At 48.2% G+C, this 23,372-nt stretch overlaps 2 protein-coding genes across 12 annotated transcripts in view; one reads left to right on the forward strand and one right to left on the reverse strand.

Moving 5' to 3' along the window:
• Window positions 1–2,988, forward strand: part of GRIP2 (glutamate receptor interacting protein 2) — a 279,830-nt gene extending 276,842 nt beyond the window's left edge. For all 10 annotated transcript variants that reach the window (XM_083155696.1, XM_083155700.1, XM_083155692.1 and 7 more), the window contains one exon: window positions 803–2,988. In XM_083155696.1, coding sequence (XP_083011822.1) covers window positions 803–976 — 174 coding nt within the window. In that variant the 3' untranslated portion in view covers window positions 977–2,988. The remainder of the gene's footprint in view (window positions 1–802) is intronic.
• An 871-nt stretch (window positions 2,989–3,859) lies between these two features.
• Window positions 3,860–23,372, reverse strand: part of SLC6A6 (solute carrier family 6 member 6) — a 56,426-nt gene continuing 36,913 nt past the window's right edge. For both annotated transcript variants that reach the window (XM_083155702.1, XM_083155703.1), the window contains exons 6-14: window positions 22,440–22,574; window positions 20,641–20,744; window positions 20,432–20,556; window positions 17,895–18,007; window positions 13,947–14,084; window positions 9,847–9,949; window positions 9,238–9,338; window positions 8,870–9,040; window positions 3,860–7,858 (exon numbers count right to left, since the gene is read on the reverse strand). In XM_083155702.1, the coding sequence (XP_083011828.1) occupies window positions 7,730–7,858; window positions 8,870–9,040; window positions 9,238–9,338; window positions 9,847–9,949; window positions 13,947–14,084; window positions 17,895–18,007; window positions 20,432–20,556; window positions 20,641–20,744; window positions 22,440–22,574 (1,119 nt within the window). In that variant the 3' untranslated portion in view covers window positions 3,860–7,729. The remainder of the gene's footprint in view (window positions 7,859–8,869; window positions 9,041–9,237; window positions 9,339–9,846; window positions 9,950–13,946; window positions 14,085–17,894; window positions 18,008–20,431; window positions 20,557–20,640; window positions 20,745–22,439; window positions 22,575–23,372) is intronic.

Consider the following 23,372-nt stretch of genomic DNA (forward strand, 5'->3'; position numbering starts at 1 on the left):
GTTGGGGGCGGTGCTATGCTCCATGTCCCCGCCCCCTTTGCTAAGAAAAAAAAGAAATATTCGGTTATGCGTTGACCTCGATGGAGGGAAACCATTTGCTATTAGGGGCCACATCTTCAGCGTGGCCCCGCATGCGCAGAAGTACTGCAGTGTGGCCACCTCAGGGCAGGGCTATCGGAACATCATCGAATGTTTAATATATGATGGTGACAAACCTCGGAAATGCTGCCACCGAATGGGAAAACTACTACCATCAAATATAAAGCATCGATGGTAGTGAAACCTCGCAATGCAATGCCCATTCCTATTAGGGGGTGTTTGAGATGGCCACTGATGGTAACGTTGTTGGTTAACTGAATAGTGATGGACATCTGAAGCCCATTATCAAATGATTTACCATTGGAACATCAGAATGCCACCATCAAATGGTAAAGCCACTACCAAAGGTTCAAAAACATCGATGGTTAGAAACCAATGCAATACTATGTCCGTCTATGTCAGAAGCCTACCATCGAATCTTTCGATGCAATGGTCACTGACCATCGCTTCAAAATAATTTGATAGAAAAAATAACATCAGGATTGGCCCATGCTGAAATTAAGCCCTGGGGGGGCTCTGTGCTTCTGCCGCTCAGAGGGGGAGGGGCCAAGGGCTGCGGGGGAGGGGTCTGCTCTGACAGCTGAGTTCGGTGATCTGTATCAGTCGTACTGCTGGAGGCAGGTTCCTTGTGGCGTCTCAGCTGCTGTTACACCAGGGCTCCAGGAGAATAACTGACCCCTTCCATTCTGTGTCCCCCATGCAGGTGAACCACGTGCGCACACGGGACTTTGACTGCTGCCTGGCCGTGCCTCTTCTCTCCGACGCCGGGGACAGGCTGGACCTGGTGATCAGTCGGAACCCTCTGCCAGGGGGCGAGCGGCAGACCCTCAAACATACCACTAGCTTGGAAGCGAAGATGAGCACAAAGACCCTCTGAGGAGCTGCAAGATTCACCCTCACCCCACCGCCCCTCCAATCTGAGTATTTGACCACTTTACGGGCGTGTTTGCCCAGTATCGCCCGGCTGGCGGCGCCCTGCACAGATAAGCTACACTATTTATGTTTAATACCTATTTTCGGCACTTATAATTCAGAAAACACTTTCACCTTTTCACCAACCCCTTTAGTCTTTTTCCTAGTGAAAACACCTTTTAAAGGGGGTCCTCATTTGTGTGTCGTCCCCTTCCCCCGTTTATGGTGCTATTAATTTTGTGTCTGATCTGTACCCTCTGAATAGATTCCTCCACCCCCTGCACTTGCCCTGTTCCGAGAGCGCTGCTCCCATGTCCCGGGGAAGAGGACCGTATTGGGTTCAGGTTTTTAAAGTTGTTGTTGTTAGTTTATGTAGTGAAAGTTTTTGTCGCACATTTATCCTCACGAAGGGCACATTTTTTACAAAAATTTACACAAATGCACTTTATAATGTCTTTCCCTCACTACTTTTTTGGGTATCTTACTCCTCACACTAGCACACAAAATGTGCACCCTACACCATCGGTCTCCCAATAGGGCTTCTTGTGCGGAGGGTCCCCCACAGGCTGCGGACTCACTGCGCAATCTCTGGTTCCTTTTAGTCATCCTGTACCCTTTGCACCCAGATTTCCAGATAGCTTCCACCCCCCTTTCCTCACCCCCTGCACCTGGCCGATCACAAGATTTTTCTCCCATGATGCACTGCCACCCGGGCCTACCGGCAGGATCACTCTCTAGCGCCTTACTTGGCACTGTGATATCACACACACTTCCAGCAACTGTGCGTCACCTCATTAATCCCCCCCCTCACTTTTGTCGTTGGTGCACCTCGCTGCCATTTTGTCTTTCCCTGTTTGGCGTTCTTGTGCCTGTTGAGTGGTTACGTAGCACGCTTCCTCATATAATATATTTTATTTTGCTATGGCAGATCACATTTTTAACAATTGCACTCCCAGGGGTGAGAAGGCAGAAACGCACTTTGAGGGTAGTGCATTTTTATAAAATAATATACCTCCATTTGTATCCGTTCTACGCCGGGTCTGCTGGCTGACTGAACCAGTGCAACCAGAGAGACCCAAATTCAAAGCACTGTCTGAGGCCTGGAAATCTGAGCGGACAATATTTTAAGTAGAATTCCCACGCCTTGTTAAAATTCCCCCTATTTTCAGATGTTTATGTACACAAACAGGCAGCGGCCATTTTGCAGGCTGACCGGGCGTTCATAGTGTGTGGCCTACGGTTCACTAGGAGAAAGGGGCATTACTGAGGCACTCTTGATGGCAGTCTATAGATTAACTAGGAAAACCTTGGCAGAACAAGTTCCTAGCGGAATCATAGGACGCAATTTCATGTACATATATATACAAAGTGCTTCCATGACACAGATTCAGTGATCGGATTGGCTGCTCGCTTTGAATATTTGCCTCGCCCACAAAATGTCCGCCTCCGCTGTGAACTGTTTTTCTTTCCAGGACCCTGGGGTTTTTGTTGCCTAAATTTGCCGCTTCGTCTCATAGAAGCGGATGTACCTACCGCCCCCAATAGAAACAGCACTGTACGCGTTTCGCCATGTGCATGTTCCGTGCCATAGCAGGTACTGAAGGTATTTTTATATGCAATATTTGTGGGTATGTGGCTCCCAATTTTGGGTAAAAGATGCATTTAAACTGAAGGCTTTAAAATTAGTTTCCTTGTACCTTTTTTCCTATGCATTTCCAATGACCGCGTCCAGTTTACCCGCATTACGAAACAAGTATTTTTATCTGTAATGAGTTTAAAGCAACTTAACTTGTAAAGTATTTTTATACAGATTTAGGTATTCTTATGTATCCAGAAAGCACAATCTGTTACTGTTACAGGATCCGCAGAAATTTATTTTACTCCTGTTTTGGGCACATTTGTAAATAGTCTTTTTCTGTATTTAAAAAAACAAACAATTGTGGATAACTGGTTTTTCTAATAAAATATGTAATTTTACCTGTGTCCTTGTGTTCTGGGGGCTGTGACCGCCGGGGTATTGGTCACAAGATGGACACGAAGTTCAGTGTGGTCGACGCTTGAAAATGTCAACATGTATTTTTGGGGTGTTTTTTTGTACTTTTTTTATTTGTAAACTCTTAAGGTGACGTGGTACACTCATTTGGTGAAATTTGTAAATGGACACCAATTTTTTTTTTCTTCTTACAAACTCATTTTAACCTTTTTCTTGTGTCGACAATTTCGATGTCGAACATTTTTGCTTCTGTGGACCTTTTGTCTATATTTGGGGTACACCGAGTTACTATTGACCTCTTCACGAGTGACCTATTCCACCACCCTGACCCCAAAGTACAGTATCTGCAAGTCAGGTATTCACACTGATGAGTAGACACTAATATGATATTCTCATGGTATTTTGCATGAAATACGCCTGTCGACGCAAAAAAAAAAAAAACCCACATCTACCTTTTGACTGTCTACCTCATAATTGTGTCGATCTTTCATCCATGTTGACATTAGCCATTTTGACCCAAAGAATCGTATACCCCCATTAATACTGACTATCTGTGTCCTGTAAGCATCATTTGGGACAAGTAGCCAGGTACATGTTCCCATGTGAGCGCTTCTTGTTACTTGTACAGGAGGCTTGCGAATAAATGCCCTCTAGTATAGACCTTTATACACGGGAGCCAGAGACGGACAACCTGTAGGTATTCTAGCAGGAGAGATCCACAATTCCACGTGATAGTCACATCTGTGGCACTGGTAGCGCCACTTCCGGCATCCGGTCACCGAAACCCCCACCTCTGATTGGGTAAGTGAGGTAAGTGTTCCTTCGTCCTTGCATAATAAAAGGCGTTACCCGCAATGATTGAAATCCGTTTATTATTGATGTTGATTACAAAAGCCTCTACATTACAGGATAAATCAGCAGATATAAAGGTCTAGGTACAAAGTGCTTATTGCTCTCTCGCTGCTGGGAAATAACCTCCCCTGAATGTTGGGAGTGATTGTCCTGCATGGGTCATGTGACTGTGGCAGAACCGGTTACTGTGGTAACTGCCGTTAGGAGACTTCCTAGATTTTATTGAAAGAAAATATCATGTAAAAAACAAAATTCCTCCCGCTCAGACCTACTTGCAGAGGTTCCCACATCTGACACAAAGACATTTCCATGCCCACCTGTGAGTGTTCTGTATTTGCCGATGTGATTGCAATAATGAATTATTTGTCCTGGACTGCAAAATAAATCCTTTACCTCTGCAGTTACTGGAAATGTACAATGGTGGCTTTTATGTGCTCCACAGACTTTACTGTGGCCGGAACCTCTGTGTAACAGGTTATAAGGGACCGTTCCCTCCAGTGAGTCTGGGGATGTGGTGAGCCGGAACATTTATGGTGACCTACAAATGTGGTACAATTTAGCAAAATGGCTTCTTTTCCTATAGAGGAGTTTGTGCGTGGCCAGGATCCTGCAGATAGTCCCCGGTTACCCCTCCTGCGCATTCGCCTGGACCAAAAGGGGTAACCGGGGACATCTGTGAATGTATGGAAGTGACATATTGGCTGCAAGGAGCCTGAGCCATGAGGTGTCCGGCCCTTAGTTATGCAGGATTGGGTTCTGCACATAAGGAAAGGTCCAATAATGGGGCACGTGCCTGCTGTTGGGGCGTATAGGGAGACGTGGGTGTCAGTGAGGCAGCGGGCTCCTATGTATGCGGTAATGGGAGCTGACCCAGAGACTGTCTCCTCCTGAGGATGGTTCTGTGAGGTAGATGAGCGCTGAAGCCTGGTCTATCAGGGGGGAATCTGGGTGTTGGTATGGCCGGGATTGTGGTCTGTGTGATGACTTAGTGGTGTATACAGCTAATGACTGTACTTCTATATACGTATAGCAGTGTGGATGTGATGGCCACAACTATTGTGTCTGTAGCTCTTTAGTGTGCCCTTATTTTGGTCCTTTGTAAGAGTTCCTTCATGTTATGTACAAACTGCTGGAATATCTGGTGGTTCTGTTCCTCTGCCTGACAGGAGAAAATGCTGGTTGTGGTGTTAATGTATCTTATAGGATACAGAACACGGACGTCCCCTACTAGGGGTAGTGTGGGGTCTAAGAGTGAATAAACACTGTGTTATAATGGTTGTGGTGATGGCGGGACGGTATATGACAGTGTGCGGTATATGACCAGCAGGTCTCCGGGTGTAGTCACAGTGGGCTTGTGCTGTGTGTGATATGAAGGTCTCCGGGTGTGATGGTTATGGTGGGGATGTGCTGTATGTGACCCCCCCCCCCCCCCGTTACGCGGATCACCTGCACCCCTGAGTAAATCCTCTACTGACAAAGGCAGGTGGATATCCAGGTAATTAAGCCACAAGTACATAAATTATATAACATAAACCAGTTATAAACTGAGAAGTGCCCGTTAAGGGCACAAACAGAACATTATTACATGTAATACTCTAAAAAGCTTCACATAGGAGGTAATGACACCACAAAACCAATACACAAACATGTGATAAGCCTTGGAGAGAGAATGTACCAACCAATCTGCTCCTAACTGTCATTTCCAAACCCTGCCTGTAACATAGAACTGAATGGCTGGTACTTTATCTCTCTCCCAAGTACATAAACTCTGAAAGAGCTATAATAAGTTCTTCTTCCCCGCAGTATTGTGGTAATAGCGTTGGAAATCATCTTTTAAAAAAATGGAGATAAATATAAAAAAAAAAACACCTTTGGAAGCATTGGCCCTGGACTGTGGACGGGTAAGTATCTGGTGCTCCTCTGTGAGTTACAATCAGTACCATTGTAGCCGCCACCGCACGTAACCATCACTGCGGCTTCCTCACCCCGGAACCCTGGTCTTCTCCTCTCACCTGCTCTCCCTACAACACGTTCAACTCAGGAGCACCGGCACCAGAGAAGTGACCGCACCAGGTGGCACCTCACTCACTCAGGACTGTCGCTTCCATACTGTTACAAGTGCAATGTACAGCACTAACCGTGTATATGGTTTGTGCACTAGAAAATATATATTTGAGGCTGGGTCACCTGCGAGAAGGTTTAATTCAGATAAAAAGAAAATCATATAAAACCTTTGCTATTTGGCCATGCTAAAATTGATGCATGGCATGCTGGGATGTGTAGTTCAATAACAGCTGGAGCGTCAAGGTCAGCCATCACTGCCGTATAATATCCTTCTATACCACCTTGTTATCTGTCACCGCTCATCTCCTGCTCCACTGCAACAGACCCCAAATAACAAATATCAGTGCGAACAAGTCCTAATGAGCAGAAGCTGCAGGAGGCCTGATTATCCCAGATTGCCACAGCACAGACCGGACACCCTGTAACTCAGATTCCCTATCTCAAGGTAGAGACAATAGACCATTATTTGCGGTCTGCGTATCACGTCTGTAAATCAAAGTCCATGGTTACATATCACCGCTACCTGTTAATGTGTTTCCTGAACAGTTGATTTATTAATTGGTCCTCATGGAGCTATGCCAATTTCTGCATTCTGCAGAGTAACCACAAGATGGCAGTAGAGGAATTTAGCTAATTTGTCTTTCTAGGGATGGGAGGCGGAATAACCATTCCCGCTGCTGCTGGAATCAGTGCAAATAAATATAGAAAACAGACTTTAAGCCCCTGTGATTGTCCCTATTTCTACATGGTTTGTGCAAACTATATATAATATACATATTAATGGTCTGCCAACCACAAGGGCATTGGAAGCTTGAAATTATTTATATTCCTCCTTAAGGCTGGGATGTATTAAAAATGCGGTAAAAACACAGGTTTTGGGGTGGTTACTGCATTTTCAGATTTATCTCCCCACCAAAAAGTGATAACTTTTTAATTAACCAGTGCTCAAGAAATAATAACATGCCATGTTTTTTGGATTACCTTAATCATGCACAGGTGAGTTAATTGTTGCCAGCAATGAGGTGGATTTAGGAATACAATTCTCCAGGTTTTTTTTTTTTATTTAAATAATGGCTTAATACAGAGTTTTCATGCTTAAGCACAGGTGACTTAATACCACAATTTGATTGAACCACCTGGACTCACGCATGGATATCCTGTGATTTCTGGCTTAATATATTGCAAATCACACAGTTCTGACATTGTCGGCAATGACCCATCAGGGAAGTTCTCATTTGCATACCTGTACTAGGCTAATGAAAACGAACGGCTCATTGATTTTCAAAGTTAATTTTGCCATAGGCCTATATCTTTTTGGTTTTCTTGAGTAAAAGCTTTAGAGCAGGAACGAGCAACCCTTAGCGCTCTGGCTGATGGTGTACTACAAATGCCAGCATGCCCGGGCAAAGTTTTTGTGGTTCCCCCAACAGCCGGCTCATTACGGGTGTCCACCTCTGCTTTACGTTTGTTAGTTTTCAGTAAAAGTTACTTTTTCCGTTGTCACCTTTTCAGTACAAAGTGATAGACAATTAAAGTCTATACTGAAATATATATAGATATAAAAATGAAATCTTTAAAATCTTTATGTGATATGAGGCTGTCTCTGCACAGAGAGACCAGGAACTCACTACAAAAGGTTATAAAATACGCACTGGCGCACACATAATATACAACGTTCTCTACAAGAGCCAACGAATCAAATTCTAGTGCAAATGGAGATCTCCATAAACCTGAATCTAAGGAGAGGGTTAGTAAACAGCCTGGGCGCGAAGGGTTTACCTCCCCGGACACGGAGGAGGCGGGACGTTGTCACATCATGGTTTCCACAATGACGTGCGTGGGCTTCGTGTGACCCCCATTTGCGCAGAAGGGAGCGGCGCTCTCAGAGTCCTTGGCCCAGCGATTGCTGTCTTTCGGAGCTGTAACGGATTTGAGCCTCTGGAAAGAAGAAAAAAGGCCAAATAAACAAAATAAATCATATTCCTTTTTTAACCTGGTTCTGACCAATGACTTGGGGTCCGGTACGGGCACACCCCTAGTCCGGTTTAAGTCCCTCTTAAAACAAAGACATGATGACACTTTAGGGCGGTATTCAATTGATATATCACAGACAATTTGCCATCTAAAGTGATGGGAGAACGCAGGGTGATATTCAATTGAAAAGATTTTTACTTGTGCGACTTTTGTCCGCGTTTAGCCGCGAATAACATCTGACCCAACCAAACTAATGGGTGTTCTGTAAAAAGACCAGATTTCACTGCTCAAATAATGGGTGCCCGTTCTTGCAATTCATCTCCCCACCCCCGCAGCCAATGGCGCGCAAATGAAGCAACAATTGAATTGCTCCGTTGGCAGACACTAACTGGCACCCAATGAAAAAAACAATTGAATACTGCCCTGTATTATGACGCAAAGTCCTAGTTATGAAAAAGAAACCAATGATGATCATCTGTTTAATGTATATATTGTATTCTTCTTATTCCCATGCTCTCTGTTATCAGTCGCCCTAGGCTCTCTGCAGGAATAACATACTACGAATAACCCTAAAGGGGCTCATTACGCTGTACATGTCTGATTTCCCAGGCTCTCCTCCTTCCAGAGTCCTACAGGTTACAGTAAAGGTGTGTACACACGGGCTATAATTGCTGGCAATATGGTCGCTGAGCGACCATATTGCCAGCGATTGGAGTGTGCACCGGCGATAAATCGTCGGGTGCGCGCTCCCGTTTTTAGCCCCCTTATGATCGCTGGTCGCAGGAGTTTGCTCCTGCGACCAGCTGAGTCCCTCTTAGGCTCCCCCGGCAGAGGTTCCCTTTCATCAGCGACCATCTCTGGTCGCTGATGAAAAGGAGACACTGAGCAATATATCGCCCCGTGTGTACACAGCTTTAGTACCATTCAGCTCTCTCACAACCAATAATCAGCGGATCAGATCACAACTTCCCATACCTCAATCAGCGGCCCGTCCGAGCGCACAACCCGATAAACCACGACCAGCGGGATGCAGAGCATGGAGGACAGAGCCAGGGTCCAGCCAACGCCGATGGCCCAGTCCGGATACGTGTAATACTTGTTGTAGGTGAGGGGGGTGTATTTGGCTAACGAGAAGATAAAGCTGGCCTGAAAACAGAGAGAGGGATCAGATAAACTAATGGACAGAGAAAACCAATCAGCTCATTTTTCCAACACAGCAGTTATGAGCTGATTAGCTGGTATTTTATCTCTCTCCAAGACATAGTTCATATGCCCGTTTGTTGCAAGTCGCCAATCCACAGATCGGGGGCCATCTCCACTATAATCTATACAGGAGCACTCACCACGCAGAGAACAGGGGTAATCACAGACCAGCTCCACTTCATCCACGGTCCCGGCTTGTACCCGATCATATCCTCAATGTCCTGGTAAAACTTATCAGCACCTGTATTGGGGAGACACGGAGTGTTGTGGGTAAACTAACAGGACATGAGTGCACATTCATCATAGTGCAAGATCTGGATGATAAGTTCATGGGATAAGTAGCCAGAATCCCTACACGCATAGCAATATAAAGGGGGAAACCCCCAACCAGAACACAGTAACTTCACTGGCTCTCCCTCTTGTGCAGCAGCAGAACCAGATAGCCAGAATCCCATCCTACATGCGAACAGTTCGCAGGGGTCAAAAAATGGCTCTATCTATGGGGCGAGGGGCGGTTACCAACACGTGTTCCAATGTGTAGATCAGTGACCTATAATAGCATCGGGATTTGGATTTAACTAACTATATAAATTATAACAAACTATATGGGCGGAGATTATATCCATATGATCACAGCAGCCCTTCAGGAAATGATGACATCAGCAGTGAATGCACGGGATGTATATTGCCCATTATATGGCAGTGTGTAGGCAATGAATACAGTACTGTGAGCATAAAAGGCTACTTACCATAAACCCAGGCTACGGCGATACATTCAAAGAATGCCACCCACAGGAGGCAGACCCCACTCGCTGCATAGTAGTCAAACAGCTGGAACACGTACATGCCACCCTGCCAGAGGAGACAGAGGGGCGTTATACAAGGTGGCACGTGGTCAGTACTATATATATAACAATCTATTGCACTCGTTATGTAGTGTGGTGCACACAGCGCCCTCCAGTGGCCAGTGCTCTCTTATTCTGGCCAGGAAATATCATTTACTAAAGGTCTGACATTTGTGCCCCCGAGAAAGGCCTGAACTTGGCACACCAAGGTGGCAGAGCCTGCAGGGGTTACTGCGGTGCAAAGACCAGATCTCGTGCTGTGGAACAGGGATATATAGGGGGGGGGGGGGAGGAGATAAAGTCACGCTCCTGGCTTTGCTGAACGGCGGCTGGCAAGCGTTTCACCACAGTCGCCTCCTACATAATTACAGTTATGTGGCATTCGCGCCCATCTCTGAATCAGCGCTTTAAAGAAGATATAATGATTCATGGAAATTTAGGGCCGGGCTGACGCTAACCAGGCGATGAAATGGGGCCCCACACTGATGTATAGTGCTGTGGCCCTAGAGGCAGAGCAGTGCATTGATTCCTCTGCAGAGAACAGAGACCCGTCATCTAGAACCCACTTACATGTGTCACCATGGTGAGCCCCAGCGGGTAGAGAACAGCGACCCGTCATCTAGAACCCACTTACATGTGTCACCATGGTGAGCCCCAGCGGGTAGAGAACAGAGACCCGCCATCTATTACCCACTGACGTGTGTGACCATGGTGAGCCCCAGCGGGTAGAGAACAGCGACCCGCCATCTATAACCCACTGACGTGTGTGACCACGGTGAGCCCCAGCAGGTAGAGAACAGCGACCCGCCATCTATAACCCACTGACGTGTCTGACCATGGTGAGCCCCAGCGGGTAGAGAACAGAGACCCGCCATCTATTACCCACTGACGTGTGTGACCATGGTGAGCCCCAGCGGGTAGAGAACAGAGACCCTCCATCTATAACCCACTTACATGTGTGACCATGGTGAGCCGCAGCAGGTAGAGAACAGCGACCCGCCATCTAGAACCCACTTACATGTGTGACCACGGTGAGCCCCAGCGGGTAGAGAACAGAGACCCGCCATCTATTACCCACTGACGTGTGTGACCACGGTGAGCCCCAGCAGGTAGAGAACAGAGACCCTCCATCTATAACCCACTTACATGTGTGACCATGGTGAGCCGCAGCAGGTAGAGAACAGAGACCCTCCATCTATAACCCACTTACATGTGTGACCACGGTGAGCCCCAGCAGGTAGAGAACAGCGACCCGCCATCTATAACCCACTGACGTGTGTGACCACGGTGAGCCCCAGCAGGTAGAGAACAGCGACCCGCCATCTAGAACCCACTTACATGTGCGACCATGGTGAGCCCCAGCAGGTAGAGATCAGAGACCCGCCATCTATAACCCACTGACGTGTGTGACCATGGTGAGCCCCAGCGGGTAGAGAACAGAGACCCGCCATCTATAACCCACTGACGTGTGTCACCATGGTGAGCCTTAGCGGGTAGAGAACAGAGACCCGCCATCTATAACCCACTTACGTGTGTGACCACGGTGAGCCCCAGCAGGTAGAGAACAGCGACCCGCCATCTATAACCCACTTACGTGTGTGACCACGGTGAGCCCCAGCAGGTAGAGAACAGCGACCCGCCATCTATAACCCACTTACGTGTGTGACCATGGTGAGCCCCAGCAGGTAAAGATCAGAGACCCGCCATCTATAACCTACTTACATGTGTGACCACGGTGAGCCCCAGCAGGTAGAGAACAGCGACCCACCATCTATAACCTACTTACATGTGTGACCATGGTGAGCCCCAGCAGGTAGAGAACAGCGACCCGCCATCTATAACCCACTGACGTGTGTGACCACGGTGAGCCCCAGCAGGTAAAGATCAGAGACCCGCCATCTATAACCCACTGACGTGTGTGACCATGGTGAGCCCCAGCAGGTAGAGAACAGAGACCCGCCATCTATAACCCACTTACGTGTGTGACCACGGTGAGCCCCAGCAGGTAGAGAACCGAGACCCGGCATCTATAATCCACTTACGTGTGTGACCACGGTGAGCCCCAGCAGGTAGAGAACAGCGACCCGCCATCTATAATCCACTTACGTGTGTGACCACGGTGAGCCCCAGCAGGTAGAGAACAGCGACCCGCCATCTATAACCCACTTACGTGTGTGACCATGGTGAGCCCCAGCAGGTAGAGAACAGCGACCCGCCATCTATAACCCACTGACGTGTCTGACCATGGTGAGCCCCAGCAGGTAGAGAACAGAGACCCGCCATCTATAACCCACTGACGTGTGTGACCACGGTGAGCCCCAGCAGGTAGAGAACAGCGACCCGCCATCTAGAACCCACTTACATGTGTGACCATGGTGAGCCCCAGCAGGTAGAGATCAGAGACCCGCCATCTATAACCCACTGACGTGTGTGACCATGGTGAGCCCCAGCGGGTAGAGAACAGAGACCCGCCATCTATAACCCACTTACGGGTGTCACCATGGTGAGCCTTAGCAGGTAGAGAACAGAGACCCGCCATCTATAACCCACTTACATGTGTGACCATGGTGAGCCTCAGCAGGTAGAGAACAGCGACCCGCCATCTAGAACCCACTTACATGTGTGACCATGGTGAGCCCCAGCAGGTACAGTTCAGAGACCCGCCATCTATAACCCACTGACGTGTGTGACCACGGTGAGCCCCAGCAGGTAGAGAACAGCGACGCGCCATCTTTAACCCACTGACGTGTGTGACCACGGTGAGCCCCAGCAGGTAGAGATCAGAGACCCGCCATCTATAAACCACTGACGTGTGTAACCACGGTGAGCCCCAGCAGGTAGAGCCCACATACGTGTGTGACCATGGTGAGCCCCAGCAGGTAGAGAACAGAGACCCGCCATCTATAACCTACTTACATGTGTGACCATGGTGAGCCCCAGCAGGTAGAGAACAGCGACCCGCCATCTATAACCCACTGACGTGTCTGACCATGGTGAGCCCCAGCAGGTAAAGATCAGAGACCCGCCATCTATAACCTACTTACATGTGTGACCACGGTGAGCCCCAGCAGGTAGAGAACAGCGACCCACCATCTATAACCTACTTACATGTGTGACCATGGTGAGCCCCAGCAGGTAGAGAACAGCGACCCGCCATCTATAACCCACTGACGTGTGTGACCACGGTGAGCCCCAGCAGGTAAAGATCAGAGACCCGCCATCTATAACCCACTGACGTGTGTGACCATGGTGAGCCCCAGCAGGTAGAGAACAGCGACCCGCCATCTATAACCCACTTACATGTGTGACCACGGTGAGCCCCAGCAGGTAAAGATCAGAGACCCGCCATCTATAACCTACTTACATGTGTGACCACGGTGAGCCCCAGCAGGTAGAGAACAGCGACCCACCATCTATAACCTACTTACATGTGTGACCATGGTGAGCCCCAGCAGGTAGAGAACAGCGACCCGCCATCTATAACCCACTGACGTGTGTGACCACGGTGAGCCCCAGCAGGTAGAGAACAGCGACCCGCCATCTATAACCCACTTACATGTGTGACCACGGTGAGCCCCAGCAGGTAGAGAACAGAGACCCGCCATCTATAACCCACTGACGTGTGTGACCACGGTGAGCCCCAGCAGGTAGAGAACAGCGACCCGCCATCTATAACCCACTTACGAGTGTGACCATGGTGAGCCCCAGCAGGTAGAGAACAGCGACCCGTCATCTAGAACCCACTTATATGTGTGACCATGGTGAGCCCCAGCAGGTAGAGAACAGAGACCCGCCATCTATAACCCACTGACGTGTGTGACCACGGTGAGCCCCAGCAGGTAGAGAACAGCGACCCGCCATCTATAACCCACTTACGTGTGTGACCACGGTGAGCCCCAGCAGGTAGAGAACAGCGACCCGCCATCTATAACCCACTTACGTGTGTGACCACGGTGAGCCCCAGCAGGTAGAGAACAGCGACCCGCCATCTATAACCCACTTACGTGTGTGACCATGGTGAGCCCCAGCAGGTAGCTGAGGAAACACACGATAGCGATGAAGATCTCGCGCCGGTATCCCTTCCGTAGGAAGGACGGGTACAGATCCACTAACGACGTGATCTGTCCTTCAACTTCAACAAACTGTCAGGAGGAGAGGACACAATGCAATCAGGTGCAACACAGACTGCGGGATTTACTTACAGCATCAGTATATGCAGAGATACTGGTGTACGTATACAGTATAGTGCATGCTCCAATGTATAATGTATGTACTTTACTTAAATCACGGTCCTATAACAATGTGGGGATTCTACTGTAATACCTAATTCTGCCATTGGGGGCTCTGTGTTCTTTCTGAGCAGTGAGTGATTGTAAGGTAAGACCTCACTGTGTGTGTTCCTGTAATATCCAAGTCTGCCACTGGGGGCTCTGTGTTCTTTCTGAGCAGACTGTAAATAACATAGGGGCAGATTTATTAAGCTCGGTGAAGTGATAAAGTGTCTGGTTTTTATCACCGGCCAATCAGCTCTTACCTGTGAAGTTACAGGCTCGTTTTAAAAAATGACAGGTAGGAGTTGTTTGGCCGGTGATAAAAACCAGACACTTTATCATTTCACCGAGCTTAATAAATCTACCCCTGAGTCCCTCTCTCCATACCCAGGAAATGTAAACAGATCATTTTGCTTTTACTTTCTGTTAAGAAGTAATTTGGTCCGTTGAGCGGCCTCTAGTGGTCTAGAGCATGGGTCTTCAACCTGCGGCCCTCCAGATGTTGTGAAACTTCATGTTCCAACATGCATTGCCACATTTTTTCCTATGAGAGCATGCCAAAACTTCTAAGATAGATGTGAGTAAGTCCGCACACAAAAATTTGCTCGTAAGCGTGTTTATTGATATTCTATTGAAAACCAACATAGAATCATCATGGCCTTCAATGCCTATTAAAAAGGTTGGTGGTGCTCCCAGTATAAGTTCAGAGAAAACTCTATTTTGGGGGATTTGGGGTCCTTGCAAGAGAAATGCAAGACAAAAGGCTGATAAGTCTTTTTGGGGCACTCTTTTATTGTTAATTATTGTAAGTATGTCAAAATTTAAGATTTAACTTTTATTTGGGTATGCCTTAAAATACAATGTGCCCTGTCAAATAAGACAAATGTTGGTCTCATTGACAGAGAAAAAATACACAATTCCCCAGTTTATTACTGAGTCCTTACGTTCAGATCTGTGTCAAAATTCTCTGACCATTCGTATTCGCCTAATTGGCACAAAACAGATCTGTAATGACTGATTAATCCTTAAGTGGTTACCAAATTTAGCATACAGGGTATCACGTAATTATGTGAAATTGTTTTATCTAGCAATTATTGATTTAAAACACCAATTTCGCTAAATTTGGTAACCACTTAAGGATTAATCAGTCATTACAGATCTGTTTTGTGCCAATTAGGCGAATACGAATGGTCAGAAAATTTTGACACAGATCTGAACGTAAGGACTCAGTAATAAACTGGGGAATTGTGTATTTTTTCTCTGTCAATGAGACCAACATTTGTCTTATTTGACAGGGCACATTGTATTTTAAGGCATACCCAAATAAAAGTTAAATCTTAAATTTTGACATACTTACAATAATTAACAATAAAAGAGTGCCCCAAAAAGACTTAATCAGCCTTTTGTCTTGCATTTCTCTTGCAAGGACCCCAAATCCCCCAAGCATGCCAAAACTGTCAGGGCATGCTGGGACATGTAGTTCTACAACATCTGGAGGGCCACAGGTTGAAGACATGTGGTCTAGAGGAAGATTTAGCCTTTTTATATATTGGGACACATTAGCAGATGAGGTTGAAAATAAAACCTACGTCCATCAAGTTCCACCTTCTACAGGACCCGTAGGCGGTATGGTCTAGATGTGATATCCCCCATGTAATTATGTACTTTGTTCTAACCTTGGACTAAATAGTGGTTACCCCGGAATGTTTTTTTTCCCAATAAATGTTTGTCCAACCTTATTTTAAATGTATTCATTGTTTCCGCCAACACTGCCTCTTCTGGTAGAGCGTTCTATACCTTTACTGCCCTAACCGTAAAAGGCCTTTCTAAGGGTACGGACATCACTGTGACCCGAGCACACACCAACCAATCAGATGTGGTAAAATGGCCGCCAGACCAATTATACTGGATCTGTTAGGCGTTACATTCTGTGCGATTTCCTTGAGGTACACCTGGCTTTAAGGATATTGCTGCTTGTGGTAGAAATGGGGGGACTGGGAGTGAATAATACGCACACAGATTTTGGATCCCTTTTATTTTGGGGATCTAGAGGAGCCACCTATTTTTGCAATTTGGCGGGGGTGCTATCCAGGCAAGCGATATCAGGTTATAGTTGTAGGGAGAAAGAAGACGCACTCCAAAGAAAAGACAGAAAGAGGTTCTTTTCTGTAATTACAACTTTTTACTTCATTGGTTTAATCCTTAAAAAGGAGAAAGGAATAAATCTTTGTGTTCGTTTAATTTATAAGTTCACAAAGGATTTTCCTTCTTCTAGTGAAATGTTTACAGAGGTTAAAAAACTTTTCCCTGAGATACAGATATGCAAATCCCGTGACCACACTAACCCCAACTAAAACCAACTCAGGGAAAAGGTAACACAAATCAGTTCCAAAATATCTCCCTTGAGGCGTGAGAAAATAAAAATCAAACTTGGGCTGACTGCCAATCAGGGCTATTTTTCAACAGGCTCCAGCAGGAACTGAGGCCCTTATTCTAGTTCACTCTTTCTGACAAAATATTTCTTAGATGGACAAAACCATGTGCACTGCAGGTGAGGCAGGTGTTACTTGTGCAGAGATAATTAGATTTGGGTGGGGTTTTACACCTGCAGTGCACATGGTTTTGTCCATCTAAGAAATATTTTGTCAGAAAGAGTGAACTAGAATAAGGGCCACAGTTCCTGCTGGAGCCTGCTGAAAAATAGCCCTGCTGCCAATTAATTAGAAACACTGTTCTTTAACTGTGAAATATAAAGACTACAGGAATTGATACAATTCATTAGAATTCCAAATATAGAAACAGTGTTATTCTACTTATCTAAACAGCCACATTCAAGAGAAGTCACTCTGCAAATAGCCAATTTTTTAAAAGTCTATATACACACACCCCTTTTTTTGCTTCTAAAAGTGCAGAAGCACTTCACAATATATGTGTTTATGTAAATGTGTGTCTAATCATTTAAACATTTCACTAGAAAAATCCTTTGTGAACTTATAAATTAAAGGAACACAAAGATTTATTCCTTTCTCCTTTTTAAGGATTAAACCAATAAAGTAAAAAGTTGTAATTACAGAAAAGAACCTCTTTCTGTCTTTTTTTTTTTGGAGTGCGTCCACAGTGCAAACCCTCTTCTGTCTCCCTACAACTATTGCTGCTTGTGCACAGGTGATATAATCAAACTGGCAGATATTAAGTCACCTCTGCCTTAGCAAGGATATCCTTAAAACCTGAACTGTTAGGGCACTTTGGGGATAGAGTTTGGGAACTATTCTGCTCAACTGTTCCTGCAGCATGACGCAAGTATTATTGGCTAGGGTGTGGATTGAATTGTAAGCAATACATAGACAACCGATACGCAGACATCAGATGGTCAATAATGAAATGGTCGCCATGGACTTTGGTCAAAATGCAAAAGATTGACACAGAAAAAAAAAAAATCAACACTTCGTTTACATTATTTTAACCCTCCCCACCCCCGTGTCTACCCATAACCTCCCCTCCTGCACCCTAACCCTCTCCCTAGCTCCTCCCCTCTCTCCCAGTGTCCCACCCAAACCCTCCCGCCGGATCCTAACCCTGAACACAACAATCATGAGAAATCGCGTGTCGACCATTTTATGTGTATACCATCTGCGTCTACCCATTGACAGCCCCATTTATTTGAACCCCTTCCCGACGTACCTGGCTGTCCAGTCCAAGCAGCAGAAGCATTATAAAGAAGAGGATTGCCCAGAAGGAAGGCAGGGGCATCATTGAGACGGCCTTGGGGTACGCGATGAATGCCAAGCCAGGACCTACAGAACCACATAAGGGGCAGGGGAGGGAGAGGCTGCAATTAGCACAGCTCTGTCCGAGGTGGAGAACGCAGTCTCGCGAGATCCCAGCGCAGCTCAGCGCCAGCAGCAGGGACAGAGCTGTCCCTGCTGTTTGGTATAGGGCATGGGTCCTCAAACTGCGGCCCTCCAGATGTGGTGAAACTACAATTCCCAGCATGCCTTGCCACAGTTTTAACACTCCCTTATAGGAAAACTGTGGCAAGGCATGCTGGGAATTGTAGTTTCACCACATCTGGAGGGCCGCAGTTTGAGGACCCATGGTATAGGGCATCGCCGCCTGCAGCTGGCGAAGTCGACAGCTGCAGGCGGCGGAACGGTCAGCGATGCTGACCGTTCATAAATCTGGCAGGAGGTAGGGGCGCAGTGCAAAATATCACCCCAGCGCTATGACTCCTGCCCCACACCGCCGGCGTTAGAGTAAACGCTCGGCGGGTGTGATAGATCAGGGGAAGCGCTATCCCCTGCTATAACGCACGGGGATAGCGCAGATTCCCCTGATCGCCGAGTAATAAATCTACTCCTCTGTTCCTCTAATCGGCTGGTGTGGAACTACAAATCCCAGAGGTACTAACATCTATTGCCGAGTAATAATTACACATTCACCTCCGCACCCCTACCCCCGCTCACGCAGAACTCCCCCAATCACGTCAGCTGTTCCTTGAATGCCGCAGTTCCATGCGGATGACTGAATTTCTCCCACACATACACAATGATAGATAACGTGGGAAGTCGGTCTGGTCTATACCGTTACTAGTGGCAATGCCGCGTCCGATAACGGGCGCACCGTGACACGGGTTACCAATGCAAGCCTCCTGTCCGTGTGCTACCAGCAGCTGCGGACGTAACTGTCCTGGCGGGCTGACGGTCGGATACATTTAGAGACCCCATGGATTCCACACCATGGGCGCACATTTGGCATGACAAGAATCCGCAACGTCCGGATCACCACAACGATGAGCGGCTACATCTGTACATCCAGGCAAGTATAAACGTCTACGTTCCTTCCGAGCTTCGCAGCCGTGTAGCTATAGCATCAGTGCTAGTTACTTCTTTCCACTGGTACATGACCGATATGACCAACAAGGCCGATTTGCACAATGTCAACATTGGTAAACAGTTGACGCAAGCAAAAGGTTGACACATGAAAGGTCGACGCAAGCTTTGGGTGTGTCAATTGTTGACACCTGAGTATATGGACCTGCCATGCTTCGAGACGTTCCCAATCGGAGTCCATACAGATATCAAAGTATGAAAAAGTACAGAAAAAAAAAAAGATGAAAAACCCACGTCGATCTGTCATGTTAACCTTTTGGTGTCAACATATTCTCCGTCAGCCTAGACATTGCGGCCACCCGGATACCGTGTAAGGGACACCCTCCAAAACGCCCAATCTGATGGTTTGATCCTTGGTACATCGCAGAAGAACTGTTACCAATAGGGCCAGGGTCCCCAGGAGACATCATTATGGTAACCAACAGCAACGCTAAGTCACAAATGAGTACATTGAAGGCACCGTCCCGTCTCCGCTGCCCGAACATACCAAGGAATAGTATCTAACGCCCACAGTTACATCAGGAGCCCACTGGCCCTGCACTACATCTACCAGCCAGTCACAAACCACGTTAATGTAGGCGGGTGGGGGTCCTGACTACCTGCCTCTCATGTAGTAACACAATATGGTTTTTCCTCTAGTAGACAGACACAAAACCACTGGACCAAGAAGACAGCCCGTACGCAAAATGAGACTTCTCTATCGTCACATTGCTGAGGTGGACTCAGGAAAATCTGCCTGGCCCAGATATCGCTGGACGTGCGCCTGTTCCTCATACACAGAGGACAGGCTATACTGTGAGGGGTGCTGGACGGGTTCCCGAGAGTCGGGATCCCGACAGTCATTTACCCGACGTCGGGATCCCAACTGTCGGAGTCCCATACCACACCCACTGTGAGCACTGGAACCCTGCAACTTCACTCATACCTGATGAGGTGTACGCTGGTTACAGTCTCCACATATTACCTCAGTTCACAAAATGGCTGCCGCCACTGCATGAGGAGGAGAGATGTCCCTCAACAGTACCTGACTGAAAGCCACACACAAAATGGAGTCACTCTCTAAAAGGATCTTTCTAGTCACCACCGTCACAGAACCGCAGTTCTGTCGTTGTGTATAGCTTACGGCCCTGTACGGTCATCTAACTATCTCTAACTATGACTGTAAATGAGTTCCTTCTAGAAACTTCTCTATGGGACAACTGTGGGCGTCATCGGCCGGCGAAGGAACCACACAACACTGCGCTCTCCGCTTCTAGGACAGGCTAGAGGCGTGTCACTCGGTTTGCTAGCGCTCTGTGACGGCCTCACCGTACCATCAACATACAGTACCTGACTCTGCCACATCAGCAATGTCCACCCCTTGCTCTTGCGCCATGAAGCCCAGGACGGAAAAAATAGCGAAGCCAGACACAAAACTGGTACCACTGTTGAGGCATCCCAGCAGCAAACAGTCCCTATGTCACACACATGTCACGGAGCAGTGTTAATGAGACGCAAAACCCGCAACGCTCCCGCCACCCCCCGGACCGCCAACTTGCCTGTAGCAGTTGTACTTGTACTTGTTGTAGCTCCCCAGGGACGTCATGGCTCCGAGGCAGATAGCATAGGAAAAGAAGATCTGGGTCCCGGCATCTATCCAGACCTTACAATGACAGGAGAGAAGAGGCGCGGTGAGCTGAGAGGGCATTCGGTAATACGCAGTAACGCAAACATCTAATAGTAGCAAAAACACGCTGGAAACGCCGGTGACGAGAGATGGCGGCCAGGAATATACAGTGTAATCCACAGACACGCATACCACATACATGGAAATTCTGTGAGGAAGCCATGGCTGGAACTCAATGACTTTACCCAATGCGCCATGGTACTGCGCCCAGTAATATAACATAACTCTATAAACCAGAATTAGGCTGCAGCCAACCCTACAACTGACACGCCAAGTGCTGAAAGTCTGCAATCCATACTAAAAGCTTTCTATGGTGCGCTGCGCAAACAACAACAACAACATAGACACGTCAATCCTACAATGTATATAATAGTGACGGCATCTATGATATATGGGAGCAGGCTGCACGGCTGCTTCCTATAGCCAAACTATCTGTTTATCTGTAGGAAGATGGATTACTTTGGTCTTGCTGGTTGCTATATAAATAACTCCACTCATTGACAGAAACACGTGCGTTCATGCGGCACAAATGTAGTTATTAGTGCAATCACGTGCTTATTTAATGAGTTTAGCAAGGTTTAATGAGGAAATAAATAATTTGAAACCCTACATGCCGGCATCCAAGTAGAGGGAAAAGGAACGAATAATGAATTTAACTCAAAACTGGATACCTTTTTGGCCACTAAGGGAATCCTATAGATATGACTTACTCAAGCCAGTAGTTACAAGTCAGATAGGTTGAATTCGATGGACTAACGTCTTTTTTTTAACCTTAATTACTAAATTACAGTGGGCATTCCTCAGCACGGCTGCGGCGCTCCCTGTGGGCATTCCCCAGCACAGCTGCGGCGCTCCCTGTGGGCATTCCCCAGCACAGCTGCGGCGCTCCCTGTGGGCATTCCCCAGCACAGCTGCGGCGCTCCCTGTGGCCATTCCCCAGCACAGCTACGGCGCTCCCTGTGGCCATTCCCCAGCACAGCTACGGCGCTCCCTGTGGCCATTCCCCAGCACAGCTACGGCGCTCCCTGTGGGCATTCCCCAGCACAGCTGCGGCGCTCCCTGTGGCCATTCCCCAGCACAGCTGCGGCGCTCCCTGTGGCCATTCCCCAGCACAGCTACGGCGCTCCCTGTGGCCATTCCCCAGCACAGCTACGGCGCTCCCTGTGGGCATTCCCCAGCACAGCTGCGGCGCTCCCTGTGGGCATTCCCCAGCACAGCTGCGGCGCTCCCTGTGGCCATTCCCCAGCACAGCTGCGGCGCTCCCTGTGGCCATTCCCCAGCACAGCTACGGCGCTCCCTGTGGCCATTCCCCAGCACAGCTACGGCGCTCCCTGTGGGCATTCCCCAACACAGCTGCGGCGCTCCCTGTGGGCATTCCCCAACACAGCTGCGGCGCTCCCTGTGGCCATTCCCTAGCACAGCTGCAGTGCTCCCTGTCGGCATTCCCCAGCGCAGCGCTCCCTGTGGGCATTCTTCAGCACAGCTGCGGCGCTCCCTGTGGGCATTCCCTAGCACAGCTGCAGCGCTCCCTGTGGGCATTTCCCAGCACAGCTGCAGCGCTCCCTGTGGGCATTCCTCAGCACATCTGCAGCACTCCCTGTGGGCATTCCCCAGCACAGCTACAGCGCTCCATATACACAAATACTACAGAGTGGGAAACGTCCCGCTCACCTGCGGATCGCTGAGGCGCGTGATGTCCGGGTATAGGTAGAATTTGATCCCTTCTGCTGCCCCGGGAAGCGTGACCCCACGGATCAGTAACACGAGGAGCATGATAAAGGGGAAAGTAGCTGTGAAATAAACCACCTATGAATAAAGTACAGAAAAGAGTATTAATTACCAATACGCCGGGTGCATTATGTCAGAATTTACCTGTTCTGTATTTTACTGGTTCTGGTGCCACTTTCAGGAAACCCCCCCCCCCCTCCTCTCTCACACACACACACACACACACACACACACACCCTGCTGACAACTTTCCTACCAGCTCCACCAGCTTAGACCCCGATACCCTGACTTCCCCCTGGAGATATCTTACCTTCCCACACAGCCCCGTCCTTACCTTCCCACACAGCCCCGTCCTTACCTTCCCACACTGCCCCGTCCTTACCTTCCCACACTGCCCCGTCCTTACCTTCCCACACTGCCCCGTCCTTACCTTCCCACACTGCCCCGTCCTTACCTTCCCACACTGCCCCGTCCTTACCTTCCCACACTGCCCCGTCCTTACCTTCCCACACTGCCCCGTCCTTACCTTCCCACACAGCCCCGTCCTTACCTTCCCACACAGCCCCGTCCTTACCTTCCCACACAGCCCCGTCCTTACCTTCCCACAGACCATCCTTACCATCCCACAGACCCGTCCTTACCATCCCACACAGCCCCGTCCTTACCTTCCCCCACAGCCCCGTCCTTACCTTCCCCCACAGCCCCGTCCTTACCTTCCCCCACAGCCCCGTCCTTACCTTCCCCCACAGCCCCGTCCTTACCTTCCCCCACAGCCCCGTCCTTACCATCCCACAGCCCCGTCCTTACCATCCCACAGCCCCGTCCTTACCATCCCACAGCCCCGTCCTTACCTTTCCATAGCCCGTTATTCTACAC

Source organism: Crinia signifera, chromosome 8 (genome assembly GCF_055691185.1).
Source record: "Crinia signifera chromosome 8, ASM5569118v1, whole genome shotgun sequence".
Lineage (NCBI taxonomy): Eukaryota > Metazoa > Chordata > Amphibia > Anura > Myobatrachidae > Crinia > Crinia signifera.